Consider the following 22,925-nt stretch of genomic DNA (forward strand, 5'->3'; position numbering starts at 1 on the left):
GCTCCGTATGCCACGGCAAACTGGCTGACACTGACGGCGGCGGTGCAGAAATGCTGCGCAGCTAGCGCCATTCGACGGCCAACACCGTGGTTCCTGGTGTGTCCGCTGTGCCGTGCGTGTGATCATTGCTTGTACAGCCCTCTCGCAGTGTCCGGAGCAAGTATGGTGGGTCTGACACACCGGTGTCAATGTGTTCTTTTTTCCATTTCCAGGAGTGTATATATATATATATATATATATATATATATATATATATATATATATATATATATATATATATATAAGAGGCAGGAGGGGATGCGGGCCCAAAGCAAAATTGAGCTTGTTGTATCATCTTGGGTCCTGATTGGCTGCTTCAATGTAATAATTCACTGTGATTGGTTGGAGCCGTAGAGGTGGGTGACCTTGAAGCGGACTTAGCCGCTGGGAGTTGCCGGGCGCAACACGGGATTATAAGTACTTCATGGGGCGCCTCCTCAGGTGGCGGCTAGGGGAAAGCCTCCTAGATATAGGTGGTATTGGGGAAATCAAATACCCAGGGCGGACGAAAAACTAACAAACATCGCAAACTTACTGGCGTCTGTTTGGGATTCGTTGGACACTGGTCAGTGCCTGTTCCACTAGTTGAGGAGGCTGCCCTAAAATTTTCTCGAACTCAAAAATCAAGTCGCACACATGTGATCTCAGTCGAGATCACCACAAAAACTGAAATTCAACTTCAACGCATGATGGAAAAGACGATCATTGCGTCACTACCCCAGACACCTGTCGATAGACTGGACTCATCTGATCATCGGATTCTGGGGGATCAGGGACTCCATGCGGGAAAGAATAGGAGCTCCTCAAGAACTCTTAACACTCTCAAAACTAAACATAAGAATTTTATTGGCACAATTAATGCGAACACTCTTATCAAAACAGCAAATTTAAAGATCTCACCAACACCCTGGACAAATTTGACATAAAAATCACCGCACTCCAGGAGACCACGTTTACTGACGAAGGACACTTCGACACACAAAAATTCAGAATCTACAAGGGCAAACCTGCCGTAAAAGTTAGAAACAAACTACCACTCCTGAGAACCGGATTCGCCTACATAATTCTGCACTCGACTCAGTGATAGACTTCACCTCTCCCTATGAAAGAATCTCATCATTGTCAGTAAAATCAGCTAATACAGCTTACACGCTATTCTATGTACATACTCTTACAAATCAACATAACAAAACCGCTCCTGAAGCCGTGGATGATTTCTGGGGAACTCTGGAAGAAGAAGCCAATAAAGTACCAAAGCACCATTTGAAAATCCTATTGGGCGATTTTAACGCGCTGCTAGGAAAAGAGAGAAAATTCAGAGATACAGGGATATTACAAATGATTGAAGCGATTCCATAAATTCACTGTAGCTCCATTCACTGACATGGTCACGACACACTACACATACGTAGAAAAACTCATAAAGTTTTGTTCGGCTGAAGCCGCACTTCAGGTTTCTGCCGCCAGAGCGCTCGAGAGCGCAGTGAGACAAAATGGCGACAGGAGCCGAGAAAGCGTATGTCGTGCTTGAAATGCACTCACATCAGTCAGTCATAACAGTGCAACGACACTTCAGGACGAAGTTCAACAAAGATCCACCAATTGCTAACTCTATTCGGCGATGGTATGCGCAGTTTAAAGCTTCTGAATGCCTCTGTAAGTGGAAATCAACGGGTCGGCCTGCAGTGAGCGAAGAAACGGTTGAACGCGTGTGGGCAAGTTTCACGCGTAGCCCGCCGAAGTCGACGAATAAAGCAAGCAGGGAGCTAAACGTACCACAGGCGACGGTTTGGAAAATCTTACGGAAAAGGCTAAAGCAGAAGCCTTACCGTTTACAATTGCTACAAGCCCTGACACCCGATGACAAAGTCAAACGCGCATGGAAGAGGATGCGTTCAGTGCGAAACTTGTTTTCAGTGACGAAGCAACATTTTTTCTTAATGGTGAAGTGAACAGACACAATGTGCGAATCTGGGCGGTAGAGAATCCTCACGCATTCGTGCTGCAAATTCGCAATTTACCAAAAGTTAACGTGTTTTGTGCAATCTCACGGTTTAAAGTTTACGGCCCCTTTTTCTTCTGCGAAAAAAACGTTACAGGACACGTGTATCTGGACATGCTGGAAAATTGGCTCATGCCACAACTGGAGACCGACAGCGCCGACTTCATCTTTCAACAGGATGGTGCTCCACCGCACTTCCATCACGATGTTCGGCATTTCTTAAACAGGAGATTGGAAAACCGATGGATCGGTCGTGGTGGAGATCATGATCAGCAATTCATGTCATGGCCTCCACACTCTCCCGACTTAACCCCATGCGATTTCTTTCTGTGGGGTTATGTGAAAGATTCAGTGTTTAAACCTCCTCTGCCAAGAAACGTGCCAGAACTGCGAGCTCGCATCAACGATGCTTTGGAACTCATTGATGGGGACATGCTGCGCCGAGTGTGGGAGGAACTTGATTATCGGCTTGATGTCTGCCGAATCACTAAAGGGGCACATCTCGAACATTTGTGAATGCCTAAAAAAACTTTTTGAGTTTTTGTATGTGTGTGCAAAGCATTGTGAAAATATCTCAAATAATAAAGTTATTGTAGAGCTGTGAAATCGCTTCAATCATTTGTAATAACCCTGTATAACAGGCCGTTATACCAAGCAGAAACGTACCAACAAGAACGGTGAGAAGCTAATTAACTTTTGCAGAAACTTTCGACTTAAAGTTATGAGCACCCAATTTCAAAAAACCTACACAGAGGCTAGCCACATGGAGATCGCCCAATCCGAAACATGGCGAATACCAAATTGATCACGTCGCGATTTCCAAGGAAAATACGAAAGAAATTCTAAAAGTCAGATTTTGCAAAGGCGCTTTTCAACCAGACCATCATCTTCTACAAATAAAGACAAACTTTCAACCCAGTACAAGGAAAAAATATCCAACAAAAAGCATGAATCCAGATCCTGAATGACTGAAACTCAACAAAGCACAAATCATCAAACAAATTAATCAGGAAAAATCGACAGACTGAAGGAAACTAACAAGGAAAATTCAGGAAGCCATGAAAATAGGACAACCCCTCGCACCAGAAAACATCGCTGGTGGAATACAGTCTGCGATCAGGCAATACACAACCGAATAACAACCTGGAAAAAATTCAATAGCCACAAAACCAAAGAAAACTGGGACAACTTTTTTAGAACTTGAAAACAGACTGTAAAGGTGATTCGGAAAGAAAAACAAGGATACGACAACAATAGACTCCACGAAATCCAACAGGATGTAAGGAAAAATAATACAAAAAATTTTTACAAGTTTAGAGAAAACCTACAGAGATACCAAGCACCCAGTCTGTGCTTCAAAGGACCCGACGGCTCGTTGCAAATTAACTCAAAACACAAATGCAAAATGTTAGCCCAGTATTTCGGCTCCCTTCTTAACTGTGAACCACCACAAGAAAAACTTGACTTCACACCCCCGATATTCGCACGCCCGGACTCAAAAGCTCCAGATCTCGCAGAAATTACGGCGATATTCAAGCAGCTCAAGTACGACAAAGCACAGGAGAAGATAGGGTTGTGGTTATCACAGAACTCTGGAAGCTGAACGATCCTACCCTGACACAGAAACTTCATCACATAATCTCGGACTTAGAGGAGACGTTACATAAAAAGGGTGACAAGAGCGACATCAGCAACTACAGAGAAATCTTCCTGCTTCAAGTGGCGTACAAAATACTCTCCAAAGCACTGCCAAACAGAGTACAACCCCAGGTTAATCCACTACTTGGTAAATATCAGGCCGGATTCAAATACAGGCGGTCATGTGAGGAACAGATCTGGAGCCTAAAGACGAAAAGACGATACTACAAACGAAAAAATTCAGGAATACAATAATTACATTCATCGTTTACAGGAAAGCTTATGACTCAATAGACCGAGGAACCCTCTTTAAAACCATGGAAGAATTCGGAATTGATCGAAAGACCCAGAAAATCATGAACAAGACACTTACAAGAACACCTTCCAAAGTGAAATTCATGGCTGAGATATCGGAACCTTTTGAAATTAGTCGGGAGTACGGCAGGGGGACAGCCTATCCCCGATTCTTTTCAATATTGTTCTAGAAAACATCATCAGAGAATGAAACCCTCATGTAAAAGGTGTCCAAATTGGTATCAGAAAAGAAAACCGTACTAAAGTAAAACGCCTTGCCTTCGTGGACGATGTTGCGATTATCACAAACAACAGGACGGAAGCGACTCACGCAGTTGAAAAACTACCTGAAATTGCACAGAAAACTGAATTGCAAATTTCGTATGAAAAAACGCAGTATATGGAAAGACGGCCAGAAAATAAGTACCCGATAATCAGGAAACACGGTAACAGCAAAGAAGTCAGCCACTTCAAATATCTTGGCGAAACTATACGGTCATCAGGACTAAACAGAATGGCCAATGAACAAAGGAATCAGAAAGCTGCAAAAGACATATAAATTAACATGAGCTTACTACAAAAAAAAAAAGCATTTCGACAGACGCAAAATTGAGACATTACAAAACTGCGATTCGCCCAGAAGCAACATATGCAGCTGAAACAAAGGTAGTTGGCGGTCACTCCAAAATTAGGGAAACAGAAAAACAGGGACGAAAAATTCTTAGGAAGATTTACGGAGCAATCAACAAAAACGGCATTTGAATGAAGGAACCTCAGGACGAACTCTATCAAAAGACCAACAGAATAACCGAAAAAATCAGGAAACGCCGAATAACGTTCTACACACACATCTAGAGGATGGAGAACAGCAAAGGAACTACTCGACATCATAACAAAGAATAAATGCAGCACGGAGTGGCTACATGAGGTACAGAGGGACATGCAACATAATAACATAGAAAATCTCGAAAACCGCAATGAGTGGCGGAATAAAATCAAGAATGTGAAGTTCGAGCAAAGGACAACGCAACAACCTGGTAAAAAGTGGATAGACGAACGGAAGAGAGAACATTCTGAGAGGTTGAAGAGTTTCTGGAAGAGGGAAAGGGAAAACATCAAAAATAAAATCGTGAATTCAAGTTCAATCTCTCTCCTAAAGAGGAAGTGCCAGAAATTTACATTTTCTTTTAAGAATTCTTATTCTTATTCTTATTTGGAAAGTCCCTTTCTATGTACTAGAAACGTATGGCGAATCTCCGATACAAACTGAATTACATACTGCTTCTGTTTCTCGTTTTTTGTAAAATTTTTATCGTACTACTCCCCAAGCTTGATGCCTAATTCAGCCATATCACTTAAAAATTCTGGTTTAATGACTTAGTGCAGGGTATACATGATATCTGCTATCATGCCACTGCGAAGGAACTTGTCAGTTAAATGAAATCTGGTAAAAATTCTGTTTATTAGACACAAATTGTTCTAATTTCTGGGATTTGATCGATTCTTACAGGAAACCCCTCTAATATATTCTTTGATGAATCTGCTTCATAATTAAGTGGATTTGTCATTTTCTTTTTAATTCAGAGGTAAATGCACAGAACAGGAGACAAATACAATATTTTAATTCATTTTTTTCTGTAGGCATTTTCTTGTGTGGAAACATGAGAGGAATGGCAGAAAACCTGATATTTATTCAGTGAAAGAATACTGAAATTTATGTACGGTACTTTGGCTTTAAAAGAGCACAAAATCTCATTTCAACATTGAAAGTAATAAGGAGAATACAAATATAACAAAACATTCTCTTTTCTTATGACCTTAGTTTAATTATGGAACCAACACGTGCCTGACCGCATTCATTTCTATTTCGGTGTTCTTATCAGGTAGCGGAAAGTAGATTATTCTGTCTACCACGACATAAAAAAACACTTTTTTATGTGGCGTGGTATGAAGTGACGTATTGTGGAATACCCCATCCGACCAGGTCAATTTTCAGAAAATATGAAATGCACGAGTCCCATTTTTATTATGGATAGTTACATATAAAAAGTTTATAGTTTTCTCTTTCCTTATTCAACTGTGAACTGTATGTTTTTTTGCTGGTCACTGAATTTCTGACAATTGCGGATGCCTTCTCTTTTGTTCCACTGAAAAAATAGCCTGGTGACAAAATTAGTTAATGTTGTTCTTACTGTATAGAAAATAAAGTTTTTATAAAGCAAAAAGCGCTAGTTGTCAAGATACTGTATTTAGCCGCTACGCAGAGAACACCTTTATTTTGTTCAAAGGAAGAAATGAGGAGGCCTCCGTAATTCAGCAGACATTCATTGAAGCCGGCCGCAGTGGTCTAGCGGTTCTGGCGCTGCAGTCCGGAACCGCGGGACTGCTGCGGTCGCAGGTTCGAATCCTGCCTCGGGCATGGGTGTGTGTGGTGTCCTTAGGTTAGTTAGGTTTAAGTAGTTCTAAGTTCTAGGGGACTTATGACCTAAGATGTTGAGTCCCATAGTGCTCAGAGCCATTTGAACCATTTTTGAACATTCATTGAACTGCTCAAAAAACATACAGTACGACCACATCTGATGGGGTAATCCACAATACTTCATTCATCCCATAGCGTATAAAAAGGTTATTTTTAATGCCATGGTAGACAGAATAATCCACTTTCTACTAATGGATGAGAACGTTGCGAAAGAAGTGAATACATTGAGACAAATAATCATGGAAAGTGGATGCAATACTGGAACAGTTAATGAAATCTGTAGAGAAGAAAAATAGGAACTATAAGTCAGAGATAAATGATGTTAATAAATGAAGAGAAAAAAGAGAAACTCAAACAATTCGAGTTACCATAAAGTGGACAAATATCTGACAAGATCAGCTACATATTTCATGAAACAAGAGTAAAAAATTGTGGAATATGATTATCAAATTGCAAATCTAAATGGACTTAAGCTGTACTATTTATCGGCGACATATGAAAATTTGTGCCAGACCAGGACCTGAAACCGGATTTCTCGCTTAACGCGAATGGTCGCCCTAACCACTTCGTGAAGCATTGGTATCCATCGATTTCACGAGTGCCTTTGATGGCGTTCGACACCCATTCCTCCTCATGATAACGACACGTATGGGGTTCCCATTATTCTTTGTCGATGGCATTCGCCGGTTACTACTTCCCGCGGTTTCGGTGGTACAAGTTAATGGGAGGCTTGTAGGACCGATTCCTATACGCCGCTCTGTGCGCCAAGGATATCCTATGTCTACTTTACTATATGCCATTGCACTTGAGCCCCTCATCACTGGTCTTACCTCTAGACTGCAGGGTCTCACCTTACTGCAGGGATTATGCGGATGACGACCTATTTCTCACCTGCTCCTCCACAGAACTCAATGACGCCATCCAATAGATCCACCAGTATGGACGTCTTTCTGGTAGCATTCTTAATGTCCGTAAATCGACTATGATGCACATTGGGCGCGGCCTCCCGGCTATGGTGCCGACTCCACTCCCAGTCAGTACCACCCATCGATACTTGGGCATCGAATTTACGAGCTCCACACACCGCACAGTGGCCCTCGCTTACCGGCGGCTTTTGCAGTCGATTCGGCACCATGTCCGCGGTCAAGTGCACCGTAACTTAAACCAACTCCAACGTGTGTCCTATGTCAACATGTATGTCGCCCCTAAACTGGTACACGTCGCCCAGATCCTCCCAATGCCGTTACTCCTTGGCCGCCGCATCCAATCAGCCTTTAGATATTTCGTGTCAGCAGGGGCACTTTTCAAAGTCCGCTACAACACTCTAACACTGCCTCCTGCAAAAGGTGGCCTCGGACTCGTCAACGTGCGGGCACGATCTTCCATATTCTTTGTCCATACCATGTTGCGGCACTGGCGGGGGCCGGTCCCGTCCTTAACACGCAGTCTCTTAGATATCCTCCGACCAGCTTCTCTCGATCCACCTACTCCTCCAAAATTATACCACGTCGCCAATTGTTTCATAGAACTCAGCTACGTTCGGGCCGATCTTCCAGTCACCCGTCCTCCGTACAAAAGACTATTATCATTTGTTTATGCTGTCCAACCCTTTCGACCCCATGGTGCTGCAGCACCCTGACATTAACTGGCGAACGGTTTGGCGGTGTGTGCATGCACCCTTTCCACCGTCGTCTGTGTCTGCACTCTGGTATGTTTTAGTCTACGGCAAATTCCCGACTAAAAGTCGACTTTATCGCATAGGACTGGCCACCTCCCCACTCTGCCCTGACTGTCAGTTCGAAGATACCGACGAGCACCGTCTTACGTGCCCCCTAAAACGAAACGTTTGGTTCCTCATCCAACGAATCGTGGGCTTTTACCTCCGTGCCCCGCCTACGACGGTAGCCACAGACATTTCACTATCCTCTTGCTAAGCACCATATACGCATCTGGTTTCGAGGACAAGCTTTAGAATACCTCTTTTGGAGTGGTCCGCATACAGTCCTGGACTTCTAGTACAAAGTTGTGAGCGCGCATAGCACCATCACCCGAAAACCATCTTACCGACAAACTTTTGCCGGTTATGCCCGCAGCGTCTTCCTTGACCCCCCTCAAAGTCGTCAAAGTGGCATCAAATAGAAAGACTTGCATCTGGCGAACGGTCTACCCGACGGGAGGCCCTAGTTACACGGCATTTACAGGAAAGGGAGGTATTGTAATGAATAGATCTGGAACCTTAAATTCACGCTACACGTCAGACGATGCCCAAACACTACAGTCACATTTCTGGATTTCAAAAAAAAGCCTACATTCCTGTTGACAGACAAACACTGTTTAATAAGGGAGGAGTCTATAGAAAGACCAGAGCCACCATTCAGAAAATGTATCAGAAAGAACATCAAAAGTGAAATTTATGAGAAAAATCTCAATCTTATTCAAAATTCACACAGGAGTCCGACAAGGAGACAGCTTATCACTACTTTTGTTGAACACTGCAATGCAAAAAATTATTAAAGAATGGGAACAGCATGTCAAAGGTATCTAAATTGGAAAAGAGGAAGGAAAAGAGTCACGATATGACAAAGTTTTTGATTATTGATTTATTTTGCACTATCGTGGTTTTTTGGGTGATCGGAAAATGTTGTAACTTGAGATTTACATTAACAATATATTTGGCTATAATGTATTAAAATTTCATTAACCTCATACAAATACATCACATGCCATATATTTTTAAAGTGAACGTTTCCTTCCGAAGACGCCTAAAATCGCAAAATCCGTACCAGAATAAGAAAAAAAAAAAAATTTGACTGTAAAACGAAAGTGCTGCATATAGCCTTACGCAGAATAGAACAAGGAAAATATTGGTGTATCACATTTTGCGATACGTTTATCGGTTCGCTCGTAATTAAAGCGTAAATTCGAGTGTCCATAATAAAAATCCTATAGTAAGAGGAGTCATCAGGAACCTAATCTAATCAGTTTAAACAAATAAAAATAAAATAAAAACAATTGATGTATACATAACATAATAATGTAATATACATTGCGGTATTACTACGAAGAACAATATCCAGTGGGGACGAACTCCGATGCAGAGGCGCTGAGTCGAGCAGGTCGAGCCGCGAGCTGTATTACTGCATGAGCTGAGACTGCAGAGACCAGAGTGACACCTGAGTCGCTTTGCTCAACGCTCTGGCTAGAGTCGAGACGGTGGGGTGAGCGTTGAGCGGGCGAGTTCCGAGGGTGGGGGGAGCGGTGAACTCACCCGCTCCGAGACAAATCGTCCGTTCCCTTGCGAGCAGGTTTTTGCAAGTAGTTCCTATGTTATCCGATAGGTGGCTCTCTGTCCTGTTGCTCGCATCAACTGCCCAGAGGGCAGGACGTGCGACTGAAACAATCGCCGACAGAGTGCGATGCGAAGTTAAGCTGCGCCAGACACTGCACATGGCAGACGACGCACAGAGACGGCACGGCATATGTGAAACACAAAATCCAATGGGGCACTGCACAATGCAGGCAGCCAAGGTAGAAGCAGGGCAGAGGCCGGCGCTGGCTGTGTTGTGTGGCGTGCACTGTGCTCTGACCAGCAGAGGCGCTGCTGATATGCTCCGTCTCTCTCTCTCTCTCTCTCTCTCTCTCTCTGCCGTGGGAAACGTTTGGAGCTACCGTTCTTTTTTTTCTGAATCACTGATTGTTCACTCCTTTGAAAGATTCAACTCTATGAATTAGTTCAAGAGCGGATCCCCCATCTCTACTTTATACGCCTGGGCATTGAGTCAAACAGAGCTTGGATGGCGTGTACAGGTACAGCTGCCCATGTAGTTTCAACACCACAGTTCATCAAGAGTAGTGACTGGCGTATTGTGACGAGCCAGTTGCTCAGCCACCATTGACCAAACGTTTTCAATTGGTGAGAGATCTGGAGAATGTGCTGGCCAAGGCAGCAGTCGAGCACTTTCTGTATCCAGAAAGGCCCATACAGGACCTGCAACAAGCGGTCGTGCATTATCCTGCAGAAATGTAGGGTTTCTCAGGGATCGAATGAAGGGTAGAGCCATGGGTCGTAACAGATCTAAAATGTAACATCCACTGTTCAAAGTGCCGTCAATGCGAACAAGAGTTGACCGAGACATGTAACCAATGGCACCCCATACCATCACACCGGGTGATACGCCAATATGGCGATGACGAATATACGTTTTTAATGTGCGTTCACCGCGATGTCGCCAAACACGGATGCGAACATCATCAGAAAAAATGACGTTTTGCCATTCGTGCACCCAGGTTCGTCGTTAAGTACACCACTGCAGGCGCTCCTGTCTTTGATGCAGTGTCAAGGGCAACCGCAACCATGGTCTCCAAGCTGATAGACCATGCTGCTGCAAACGTCGTCGAACTGTTCGTGCAGATGGTTGTTTTCTTACAAACGTCCCCGTCTGTTGACTCAGGGATCGAGACGTGGCTGCACGATTTCATATTCTGCTAACAATCATTGTATCTCGACCAACGCGAGCAGCAATGTCGCGATACGAGAAACTGCAATAGCGATAGGCTACAATCCTACCTTTATCAAAGTCGGAAACGTGATGGTACGCATTTCTCCTCCTTACACGAGGCATCACAACAACGTTTCACCAGGCAACGCCGGTCAGCTGCTGTTTGTGTATGAGAAATCGGTTGGAAACTTTCCTCATGTCAGCACTTGTAGGTGTCGCCACCGGCGCCATCCTTCTGTGAATGCTTGCAAAGCTAATCATTTGCATATCACAGCATCTTCTTCCTGTCGGTTAAATTTCGCGTCTGTAGCACATCAACAACAATTTACATGTTTCGAGATATTCAGCTCTGTTACTGGCTTTTTCAAACAAAAGACACACATTACAGGCCTGAAAAAATTATGGCCATTACAAGTAAGTGCAATAAAAATTGAACGACTCAACTGTGCTATAGTCTTGTTTCATTTATGTAAGAAGGAGACCGTACGAACTTGCCCTCACCAATATAATTCTTATTAACAGGGTGAGCAGGGCATGGCTACGATTTCAAATATGTAAATAGGAAGGCGCAACTCTCAACCGTTATCGAGAAAAGAGAGTCTGAAAATTTTACGCCGATTTATATAGCTTGTACGTGTACGATTGCTCACACATAAGAAGTAAGCAGCCGAGCGTGTGACGAGGCGGCTCCTAGTCGTGACACAAGGCAGCAGTGCTGGGAGCTCTGAGCAACGTTTCACGGACGTGTTTTTGTTTACTCACTTAGCATGCAGTGCTACGTCGCTGTATTCCTTCAAATTCTGTCCTGATACAAAATGGTTCAAATGGCTCTGAGCACTATGGGACTTGACTTCTGTGGTCATCAGACCCCTAGAACTTAGAACTACTTACACCTAACTAACCTAAGGACATCACACACATCCATGCCCATTCTGACCTGAAAGGGCGTTATCTTACCACTGTGCGACTACAAGGATCACTTTTATGATGGAACATGCTCGACTTCGAGCGCAGTAGAACAGTTCATATGTGATGAACTTCATATCGTACCTCAAAATGTAGTAGGAATTTACTTCTCCTTCTCGAGCAGCATCGTGTTCATCAAACTGAGGACCAAAGAAGTATTGCGACATTTTACCCATGGGCTGCAATTCAGACACACTGACACCCATATCGGAGTTGTTCCGGTTAATCTGCACCCTGCATGTTTTAGAATTTCTTCTGAGGTACCGGAAGATGTGGTCGTATCTGCCTTTCAACATTAACTGAAATTTCATCGGTCACATCGCGAAGAAATGGCAGACCTTCGAGACCAACCACATCTTAAACGGCGTGCGTAACATCAAACTGGAATTTATGAAGCACATGTTTGTTTATTTCATGATTGGCGGCGTTTGGACAATGGTGACGTTCGGTGGTCAGCCGCGATCTTGTGTGGGCTGTGGCCAGGAGGGCCTTGGACGGTCGAATGGCTTCTGTAGACGCCTGATTCAGACGCTGGTAGAAGATCTCGCGCCACCTGTAACACCTATAGTGTTCCCTGTCACGTATGCCCCCGTTGCAAAGGTGACAATGCACTGGCCCAGGTTCTGTCCAATCTGCCATCGTTCTGGACGCTGATGGTTCAAATGGTTCAAATGGCTCTGAGCACTATGGGACTTAACATCTGAGGTCATCAGTCCCCTAGAACTTTTTTTTTTGGTCATCAGTTTACTGACTGGTTTGATGCGGCCCACCACGAATTCCTTTCCTGTGCTAACCTCTTCATCTCAGAGTAGCACTTGCAACCTACGTCCTCAATTATTTGCTTGGCATATTCCAATCTCTGTCTTCCTCTACAGTTTTTGCCCTCTACAGCTCCCTCTAGTACCATGGAAGTCATTCCCTCATGTCTTAGCAGATGTCCTATCATCCTGTCCCTTCTCCTTATCAGTGTTTTCCACATATTCCTTTCCTCTCCGATTCCGCGTAGAACCTCCTCATTCCTTACCTTATCAGTCCACCTAATTTTCAACATTCGTCTATAGCACCACATCTCAAATGCTTCGATTCTCTTCTATTCCGGTTTTCCCACAGTCCATATTTCACTACCATACAATGCTGTACTCCAGACGTACATCCTCATAAATTTCTTCCTCAAACTAAGGCCGGTATTTGATATTAGTAGACTTCTCTTGGCCAGAAATGCCTTTTTTGCCATAGCGAGTCTGCTTTTGATGTCCTCCTTGCTCCGTCCGTCATTGGTTATTTTACTGCCTAGGTAGCAGAATTCCTTAACTTCATTGACTTCGTGACCATCAATCCTGATGTTAAGTTTCTCGCTGTTCTCATTTCTACTACTTCTCATTACCTTCGTCTTTCTCCGATTTACTCTCAAACCATACTGTGTAATCATTAGACTGTTCATTCCGTTCAGCAGATCATTTAATTCTTCTTCACTTTCACTCAGGATAGCAATGTCATCAGCGAATCGTATCATTGATATCCTTTCACCTTGTATTTTAATTCCACTCCTGAACCTTTCTTTTATTTCCATCATTGCTTCCTCGATTTACAGATTGAAGAGTAGGGGCGAAAGGCTACAGCCTTGTCTTACACCCTTCTTAATACGAGCACTTCGTTCTTGATCGTCCACTCTTATTATTCCCTCTTGGTTGTTGTATATATTGTATATGACCCGTCTCTCTCTATAGCTTACCCCTACTTTTTTCAGAATCTCGAACAGCTTGCACCATTTTATATTGTCGAACGCTTTTTCCAGGTCGACAAATCCTATGAAAGTGTCTTGATTTTTCTTTAGCCTTGCTTCCATTATTAGCCATAACGTCAGAATTGCCTCTCTCGTCCCTTTACTTTTCCTAAAGCCAAACTGATCGTCATCTAGCGCATTCTCAATTTTCTTTTCTATTCTTCTGTATATTATTCTTGTAAGCAGCTTTGATGCATGAACTGTTAAGCTGATTGTGCGATAATTCTCGCACTTGTCAGCTCTTGCCGTCTTCGCAATTGTGTGGATGATGCTTTTCCGAAAGTCAGAAGGTATATCACCAGCTTCATATATTCTACACACCAACGTGAATAGTCCTTTTGTTGCCACTTCCCCCAATGATTTTAGAAATTCTGATGGAATGTTATCTATCCCTTCTGCCTTATTGGACCGTAAGTCCTCCAAAGCTCTTTTAAATTCCGATTCTAATACTGGATCCCCTATCTCTTCTAAATCGACTCCTGTTTCTTTTTCTATCACATCAGACAAATCTTCACCCTCATAGAGGCTTTCAATTTATTCTTTCCACCTATCTGCTCTCTCCTCTGCATTTAACAGTGGAATTCCCGTTGCACTCTTAATGTTACGACCGTTGCTTTTAATGTCACCAAAGGTTGTTTTGACTTTCCTGTATGCTGAGTCTGACCTTCCGACAATCATATCTTTTTCGATGTCTTCACATTTTTCCTGCAGCCATTTCGTCTTAGCTTCCCTGCACATCCTATTTATTTCATTCCTCAGCGACTTGTATTTCTGTATTCCTGATTTTACCGGAACATGTTTGTACTTCCTCCTTTCATCAATCAACTGAAGTATTTCTTCTGTTACCCATGGTTTCTTCGCAGCTACCTTCTTTGTACCTATGTTTTCCTTCCCAACTTCTGTGATGGCCCTTTTCAGAGATGTCCATTCCTCTTCAGCTGTACTGCCTACTGCACTATTCCTTATTGCTATATCTATAGCGTTAGAGAACTTCAAACGTATCTCGTCATTCCTTAGTACCTCCGTATCCCACTTCTTTGCGTATTGATTCTTATTGACTAATGTCTTAAACTTCAGCCTACTCTTCATCACTACTATATTGTGATCTGAGTCTATATCTGCTCCTGGGTACGCCTTACAATCCAGTATCTGATTTCGGAATCTCTGTCTGACCATGATGTAATCTAATTGAAATCTTCCCGTATCTCCCGGCCTTTTCCAAGTATACCTCCTCCTCTTGTGACTCTTAAACAGGGTATTCGCTATTACTAGCTATTACAGAACTCAATTAGTCTTTCTCCTCTTTCCTTCCTTGTCCCAAGCCCATATTCTCCTGTAACCTTTTCTTCTACTCCTTCCCCTACAACTGCATTCCAGTCACCCATGACTATTAGATTTTCGTCCCCCTTTCAATATCCTCATACACTTTGTCTATCTGTTCATCTTCAGCTTGCGACGTCGGCATGTATACCTGAACTATCGTTGTCGGTGTTGGTTTGCTGTCGATTCTGATTAGAACAACCCGGTCACTGAACTGTTCACAGTAACACACCCTTTGCCCTACCTTCCTATTCATAACGAATCCTACACCTGTTATACCATTTTCTGCTGCTGTTGATATTACCCGATATTCATCTGACCAGAAATCCTTGTCTTCCTTCCACTTTACTTCACTGACCCCTACTATATCTAGATTGAGCCTTTGCATTTCCCTTTTCAGATTTTCTAGTTTCCCTACCACGTTCAAGCTTCTGAAATTCCACGCCCCGACTCGTAGAATGTTATCCTTTCGTTGATTATTCAATCTTTTCTCATGGTACCCTCCCCCTTGGCAGTCCCCTCCCGGAGATCCGAATGGGGGACTATTCCGGAATCTTTTGCCAATGGAGAGATCATCATGACACTTCTTCAAATGCAGGCCACATGTCCTGTGGATACACGTTACGTGTCTTTAATGCAGTGGTTTCCATTGCCTTCTGCATCCTCATGTCGTTGATCATTGCTGAGTCTTCCGCCTTTAGGGGCAATTTCCCACCCCTAGGACATGAGAGCGCCCTGAACCTCTATCCGCTCCTCCGCCCTCTTTGACAAGGCCGTTGGCAGAATGAGGCTGACTTTTTATGCCGGAAGTCTTCGGCCGCCAATGCTGATTATTTATCAAAATTTAGGCAGTGGCGGGGATCGAACCCGGGACCGAAGATGTTTTGATTATGAATCAAAGACGCTACCCCTAGACCACGGGTACTAGAACTTAGTACTCAAACCGAACTAACCTAAGGACATCTCACACATCCATGCCCAAGGAAGGATTCGAACCTGTGACTGTAGCAGTGGCGCGGTTCCAAACTGAAGCGCCTAGAACCGCTCGATCACAGTGGCTGGCTGCTGGACCCTGACGGGGAGGCGAATCTTCAAATTCCTTCTCCATCAAATGGTTAACATGGGTCTGAGCACTATGGGACTTAACATTTGAGGTCATCAGTCCCCCAGAACTTAGAACTACTTAAACCTAACGAACCTAAGGACGTCACACACACCCATGCCCGAGGTAGGATTCGAACCTGCGACCGTAGCGGTCGCACGGTCCAGACTGTACCGCCTAGAACCGCTCGGCCACTCCGGCCAGCCCCTCTCCATCACCTCCGACGGAAACGACGCCTTGGACGCCGGTAAACCCAAGAAGCGACTTTGCACTAGCGTTAGTCGTCGATTCGGGAGGCTTTCCTTCCAGTTGGGGTGGCGTCATATGACGGCCGATCCCACTCCAATATGGAACAACACGTTCGGAAGCACAAGTCACTGAGGAAGAATGATGGTTGTACGCCATCTCTAGATTGTCTCCTCAGGGACGATGCCTCCTGCCTCAGCAGTTTGTCTTCCGCAGGTTGTGACGCCTTCGTCTCCGCCACCTGCAACCTCTGTTGAAAGCACTCTTTGGAGGTAGCGGACATGCGGCCGCTCCTGATGATTCTACTCCTGGACTCCTACTCTTGGACGAATGAAATAGAGGTATTTGTACGGTCTGTGAATACCATCGGTGGGCGCGTTCCACCGGTTGTGCTCTCCGCCACCTCATGGTAGTGAATGTCGTGTCTTCAAGCGTCTTGTGTGATCCGCACCGGCCGAATGACACTGGTGGACCCCATACATCGACAGCAACATACTGCCTACCTACGATCAGTGTCAATGCTATCTGTGGCCCATATAACATGGCGATGTTCCATGATACACTTCATGCAGCGGACTTAGTCGTTCCTCTACGGAGAAGTGCATTCGATGGTTTTCTTAATTCATTTGGGAATATCCATTTCCTCTTCAACGCTTCATATGCCGCTAGCGGTGTAGCGATCCTTATCTGTGAACGGTTACCTGTCAACGACGTGCAGTATATTCGATGTCCAAATTATTAACATCCCTTCTCCATCAGGACTGGGAGTCAAAGCGAGCACTCTGACTTCTTTGCGAAAGCGGTCTTACCTCTTTTCTTAGGGCGGCAAGATGCATTGTTGCTGGGTGGTGATTTTAATTCCACCCTCCGACCACAAAGATCCCTGCACAGAACTTTCGACGACTGTCGACCATCTCCAACTTGTGGACACACGGAAAAACATTCATGATGACCACCCCAGTTTCAAGCACAACACTGCTCATTCTCCTAAACACCTTAATTGCTTTTATACACTACTGCCTATTAAAATTGCTACACCAAGAAGAAATGCAGATGATAAATGGGTTTTCATAGGACAAATATTTTTTCTAGAACCGACATGTGATTACATTTTCACGCAATTTGGGTGCATAGGTCCTGAGAAATCAGTACCCAGAACAACCACCTCTGGCCGTAATAACGGCCTTGATACGCCTGAGCATTGAGTCAAACAGAGCTTGGATGGCGTGTACAGGTACAGCTGCACATGCAGCTTCAACACGATACCACAGTTCATCAAGAGTAGTGACTGGCGTATTGTGACGAGCCAGTTGCTCGGCCACCATTGACCAGACGATTTCAATTGGTGAGAGGTCTGGAGAATGGGCTGGCCAGGGCAGCAGTCGAACATTTTCTGTATCCAGAAAGGCCCATACAGGACCTGCAACATGCGGTCGTGCATTATCCTGCTGAAATGTAGGGTTTCGCAGGGATCGAATGAAGGGTAGAGCCACAGGTCGTAACACATCTGAAATGTAACGTACACGGTTCAAAGTGCCGTCAATGCGAACAAGAGGTGACTGAGATGTGTAACCAATGGCACCCCATACGCCGGGTGATACGCCAGTATGGCGATGACGAATACACGCTCACAATGTACGTTCACCGCGATGTCGCCAAACGCGGATGCGACCATCATGATGCTGTAAACAGAACCTGGATTCCGAAAAAAATGACGTTTTACCATTGGTGCATCCAGGTTCGTCGTTGAGTACACCATCGCAGCCGCTCCTGTCTTCGATGCAGCGTCAAGGGTAACAGCAGCCATGGTCTCCGAGCTGATAGTCCATGCTGCTGTAAACGTCGTCGAACTGCTCGTGCAGATGGTTGTTGTCTTGCAAACGTCCCCATCTGTTGACTCGGGGATCGGCACGTGGCTGCACGATCCGGTACAGCCATGCGGATAAGATGCCTGTCATCTCGACTGCTAGTGATACGAGGCCGTTGGGATCCAGCTCGGCGTTCCGTATCACCCTCCTGAACCCACCGATTCCATATTCTGCTAACAGTTATTGGATCTCGACCAACGAGAGCAGAATTGTCGCGATACGATAAACCGCAATCGCGATAGGCTACAATCCGACCTTTATCATAGTCGGAAACGTGATGGTACGCATTTCTTCTCCTTACACGAGGCATCACAACAACGTTTCACCAGGCAACGCCGGTCAACTGCTGTTTTTGTAGGAGAAATCAGTTGGAAACTTTCCTCATGTCAGCACGTTGTAGGTGTGGCCACCGGCGCCAATCTTGTGTGAATGCTCTGAAAAGCTAATCATTTGCATATCACAGCACCTTCTTTCTGTCGGTTAAATTTAGCGTCTGTAGCACGTCATCTTCGTGGTGTGGCAATTTTAATGGCCAGTGGTGTTTTTTAAACTCGCTGGTAGAAGGTACCCGACTGGCTGAGATTTGGCACACTGCTTTTTCCCACCATGTACCGTATGTCTGCATTGTCACTCTTGACCACCAGAGAGTGTCGCGTAGAAAGCGTGTCCGGAAGCTGAAAGTGGCCCTTCTGGCGTCTCCCGACTGTCAGCAACTCACGGAGGTGACTAGGAAATCATGTCGCTGGCTGATTCGTATCACCACTAATGGAGGCAGACAACATGTGGTACTGAATGTGCCTCCGCGCGCATTGTGCTCGGTTGTTCTCTAACCACCATCGTTCACCAGCTGTCATTGAAGAAATCTCTCGGCTCATGTTCGGCAAAATACCAGAGGACGCATCACTGGAATTGGAGGCACAAGTTGCATAAGACCTTGATGCTATCCGAGCGGGAGCAACTAACATGTCAACTGGCCCTGACAGCATCCCCTTTGAATTTTATCGTGCTTTCCGACATCTCATACCATCCAGGTGGATTGTCAACTGTGGAGAATTGATGTCCCTGCAGTGATAGTTGCCACTATGCTTTCCTAGAGGGCCTCAGTGTGCCTGTTCACAAACTCCAAAGGGGTCCCCACATCAGTGACTATCACCCCTTAACTCTCCTAAATAGCGATATCAAGATGTGTACATGTCTTTTGGGAGTGTGAACTAAGATGATGCCTGTTATGTCGTCTCCTACGAGCAGGCGTCGCTAGGCCGAGCGTACAACATTGGGACAGTACTCTGTCGCTACAGGAATGTGATTGCCCTCGTTCGAATTCAGCATTTGTCCTTGGCTTTGGCGTACTTAGACGCCAGCCAGGGGCTACCCAGAAACTGTCGTTGAGGTGAACATTGGTCTCCTGCATGGCATGGCAGCGTGAGTGGTGCATAATGGTATGTTCATATAACCGATTCTGATCAGGCGCTCAGTGTGGCAGGGGTACCCCTTCTCGGCTCTGTTGTATGCCTTCGCCCTAGAACAGGGCTTCACAACATACGTGCTCGCGGAGCAAGCTGTGAGCAGCAAGGCGCGAGCACGGAGCAGCGCGAGCACGCTACCCCCACTACCGGACCAGAGTGGAGAGTGGGGAGAGTCACGTGGGGCACACAACAGCTGCCGCCAGTCAATGTAAATCCGCGGCCACCTGCAGGGATATCACTCACGAATTATTACTGTGACAAATCGTCGCTAGGCAATGAAAACCTCGTAACTCAAATTGGTCAAATTTTACAGGAGAAACAAAAAACTAATTATAGAAATCACATGAGGACCTGATTAGTTAAATGTAGTGGTTTCTTCTACACCATATGGGTCCGGTCATTGGTACATAAGACTTTATTATGCACCTCAAATTGTCTGCTGGTTTTTGGAGTTACGAGGTTTTCACTGTTATTTTTTTGGTAGTGATGGAGATAAGAGGCATGTAACGAGTGCACGGTTAAGAATTGAAATGAATTTGTTTTAAAGAAACTTACTTAAATTTTACATTATTTGTGTATTATGAAGCGTCTGTAACGATACATTGTTACAGATATAAAGTGAAATGAATAATTTCACTTTGATCAAAATATTGGAATCTGGATGTTAATAAATTGCAGTGTTTAAAAAACATAGAAACAATGTTGTTAGCTTTAATTAACCTTTTCTTACTGTAAATATTTGTGCAGTTTATTAACATTTATTATTGTTACTATTGCTGCTACACTGACAGTCATAGGTGGCTGTAAACAAGTTTAATTTTGGCTGCATTTTTTTATGCACCGACATGTTCTCTCATTACAAATGTGAGGCAGTGTGTCATAAAATGAATGCACATCCTTAGGAAGGACCAGCTTGGAAATGCGTAAACTTTTCTGCGCTGATCTTTAGTGGTGAACTGTAGAGAGGGGGCACTGTAAGTGAGCTGGGTATGTTTGACACCCTTCTTGGAAGTGGTTCCCACGTATCGCTGAATTTCAATTTATATTCCATTTTTCCGGAGGGATCATACTTGAGACACCGGGTATCAGTCACTGTTGGACCCCCAATTTTGGATCCTGGCCGAATAGATGAATACAACGAGAGTTTATCATAGGACTTGAAAAACGTGTGGTCCAAATAATTGACAACATAAGGTCTAGGACTTTGTCTTGCGGTAGCACAAACTTCTACATAGCCAGCAAGAGTATAAATGTGTCTGTTTTTTAACTTGCTTTTTATAGTGGAGTGCATAGAATCACACTCCAATTGAGTGTGACCTTTCTCCAGAAATTTTTGCACTATTGTAATGCCTTTCTGATTGGCGAGATAAGCCAGTGCATTACTCATGACTGAGTTTCGATTCTGGTACGTGCATCCGTCGCTATAGAAAATAGCTTCTGAATCATTTTGGACGTACGTTTCTATAAAATGCAGGAGTACACAGGCAAATTCCGAAGCTGTTAGTCCACCTTCACTCTCGTGCCAAAGGTAACAATAACCATCGTTACTTTTTAAATCATAGATGGTAAAGTTGTGGACCTTCAGTTTGCTTTTATAGTACAGTGCAGATGCTTTTAGTCTGGGAGAAAGGAGACGTCCATTGTAAACACTCTAGCTGATCCTAATTTATCACTATTTTTCGCTTCCCTTGCCTCAGTTTTTCGGGCCATATGCAACGAGTATTCATTGTCCGAGAGATTGCCTGTCTGGTGAGAACAACAAAGATCGCACTGGTCCTTTTTAGGCCAAAATAATTTAAGATTATTTTCATCGAGTACCTCGCAGAACTGTTTGTAAGCAGCTGGGATTTGTCTTCTTTTCTTGCAAAATTGTGTATATTCCCTATGAAGTTCTGACTTACTCTGCCAGTTAGGTTCCAAGTAGAGTTTTGTGGAAGAACGACGGCAGTAATGCGATTCCAGTTTCGGCAACTCTGCAAAAAAATCTGATGCTGATTATCGTCCACCTGAAACTTTCGTTGGTCTCTCCTGCATTTGAGGCCCTTCTGCAAGCGTTCTTCCTGGTGCACTAGATGCCCATGTTCTGACACTCCATTCGCCTAAGCACAAGGTATTCAGAAACATAGTCTTGCAGACAGTTTTTCTCTTTCCTTCTACTACAAAATTGTAATATAGTGTGTTAGAACGGTGAGATTTATTAGATTCTGAATTATTTCTGCGTCTTTTAACTGGAACGTAGTAGACATGGCTTCTAACAAAAATTTTTCTTTCACCCCAAGACATATCCTGCCAGAAATGATTAAATATTCGCTGTCTCTGCTCTTCTGTAATATCCTTGCAATTCCTGTTCCGATTTAAGGAAGAATGTTTACAAGTACATCGTGGTTTCATTTCCCCCCTGCTCCTGCTCATTGTTGGTCTCTTTTTGCCAAACTCATCGTTCTGCATTCCTAAATAATCCTGTCCCCTCATACGTTTTTCTTTCTGCAAACTTTGAAGTGATTGATTGCTTTTCCTTTTACGGTGCTGCTTAGTACTCTTCACTTCCACATCAACTTCGTCATCGTCTTCCTTGCTCTTGTTACTGCTATGATCATTTTTGTTTTTATCTGGATCGTACGCATCACTACTGCCACTGGAGATATCATCTTCGCTGCTGTGTTCGAAAAGACTTTCAAACTCAGAAGTGGAATTCGCCTCTGTATTGGCTTCTTTTTCCGCATTATCTGTAGTGTAAACCATAACGTCATCAATACATTTAAATAATTTACTCACCTCAACTTCCTAACAAGGATCTTACTTCCAGTTACAACAATATAAACTACGGTTTACCTTCATTTTGTAGGTCTACCCTTTCTTTTGGTGCAGGACAAGGAGGAACCTGACTAGAATCTTCTTCCGGTGATTTTATACGATATTATCCGTTGTCGGCTTGTTTCACAAGGTGAAGAGTGAATTTACTCTTTTTACCCATAGCTGAAAACAAAGTAGTTACTGTAGAATGTATAGGATTCTGTTCAGTTCTAAAATTAGAACCTCCTATGTACCAAGCGCAGTCTGCTTTACGCGCGACTAAAAACTCGTTTTTTTTTTTTCTTTATTGTGTTTCAATTCCCCATCGGGGCTGGCTGGCAGCAGCATAGGCGCTGCTCTTCAGCCGAAAGACAGAACAAAACAATATAAGACATTGAAAAACAGCAAAGGAGAGAATAAGGTGAACATA

The 22,925-nt window shown here is 44.1% G+C and overlaps 1 protein-coding gene across 1 annotated transcript in view; it reads right to left on the bottom strand.

The window, feature by feature from the left end:
* Positions 1 to 22,925, bottom strand: part of LOC126124780 (estradiol 17-beta-dehydrogenase 2-like) — a 96,743-nt gene that overhangs the window by 55,117 nt on the left and 18,701 nt on the right. Inside the window, exon 2 of the mRNA XM_049915126.1 lies at positions 22,225 to 22,428. Coding sequence (XP_049771083.1) covers positions 22,225 to 22,428 — 204 coding nt within the window. The remainder of the gene's footprint in view (positions 1 to 22,224; positions 22,429 to 22,925) is intronic.

The sequence above is a fragment of the Schistocerca cancellata genome, unplaced genomic scaffold (genome assembly GCF_023864275.1).
Source record: "Schistocerca cancellata isolate TAMUIC-IGC-003103 unplaced genomic scaffold, iqSchCanc2.1 HiC_scaffold_426, whole genome shotgun sequence".
NCBI classification, from domain to species: Eukaryota; Metazoa; Arthropoda; class Insecta; order Orthoptera; family Acrididae; genus Schistocerca; species Schistocerca cancellata.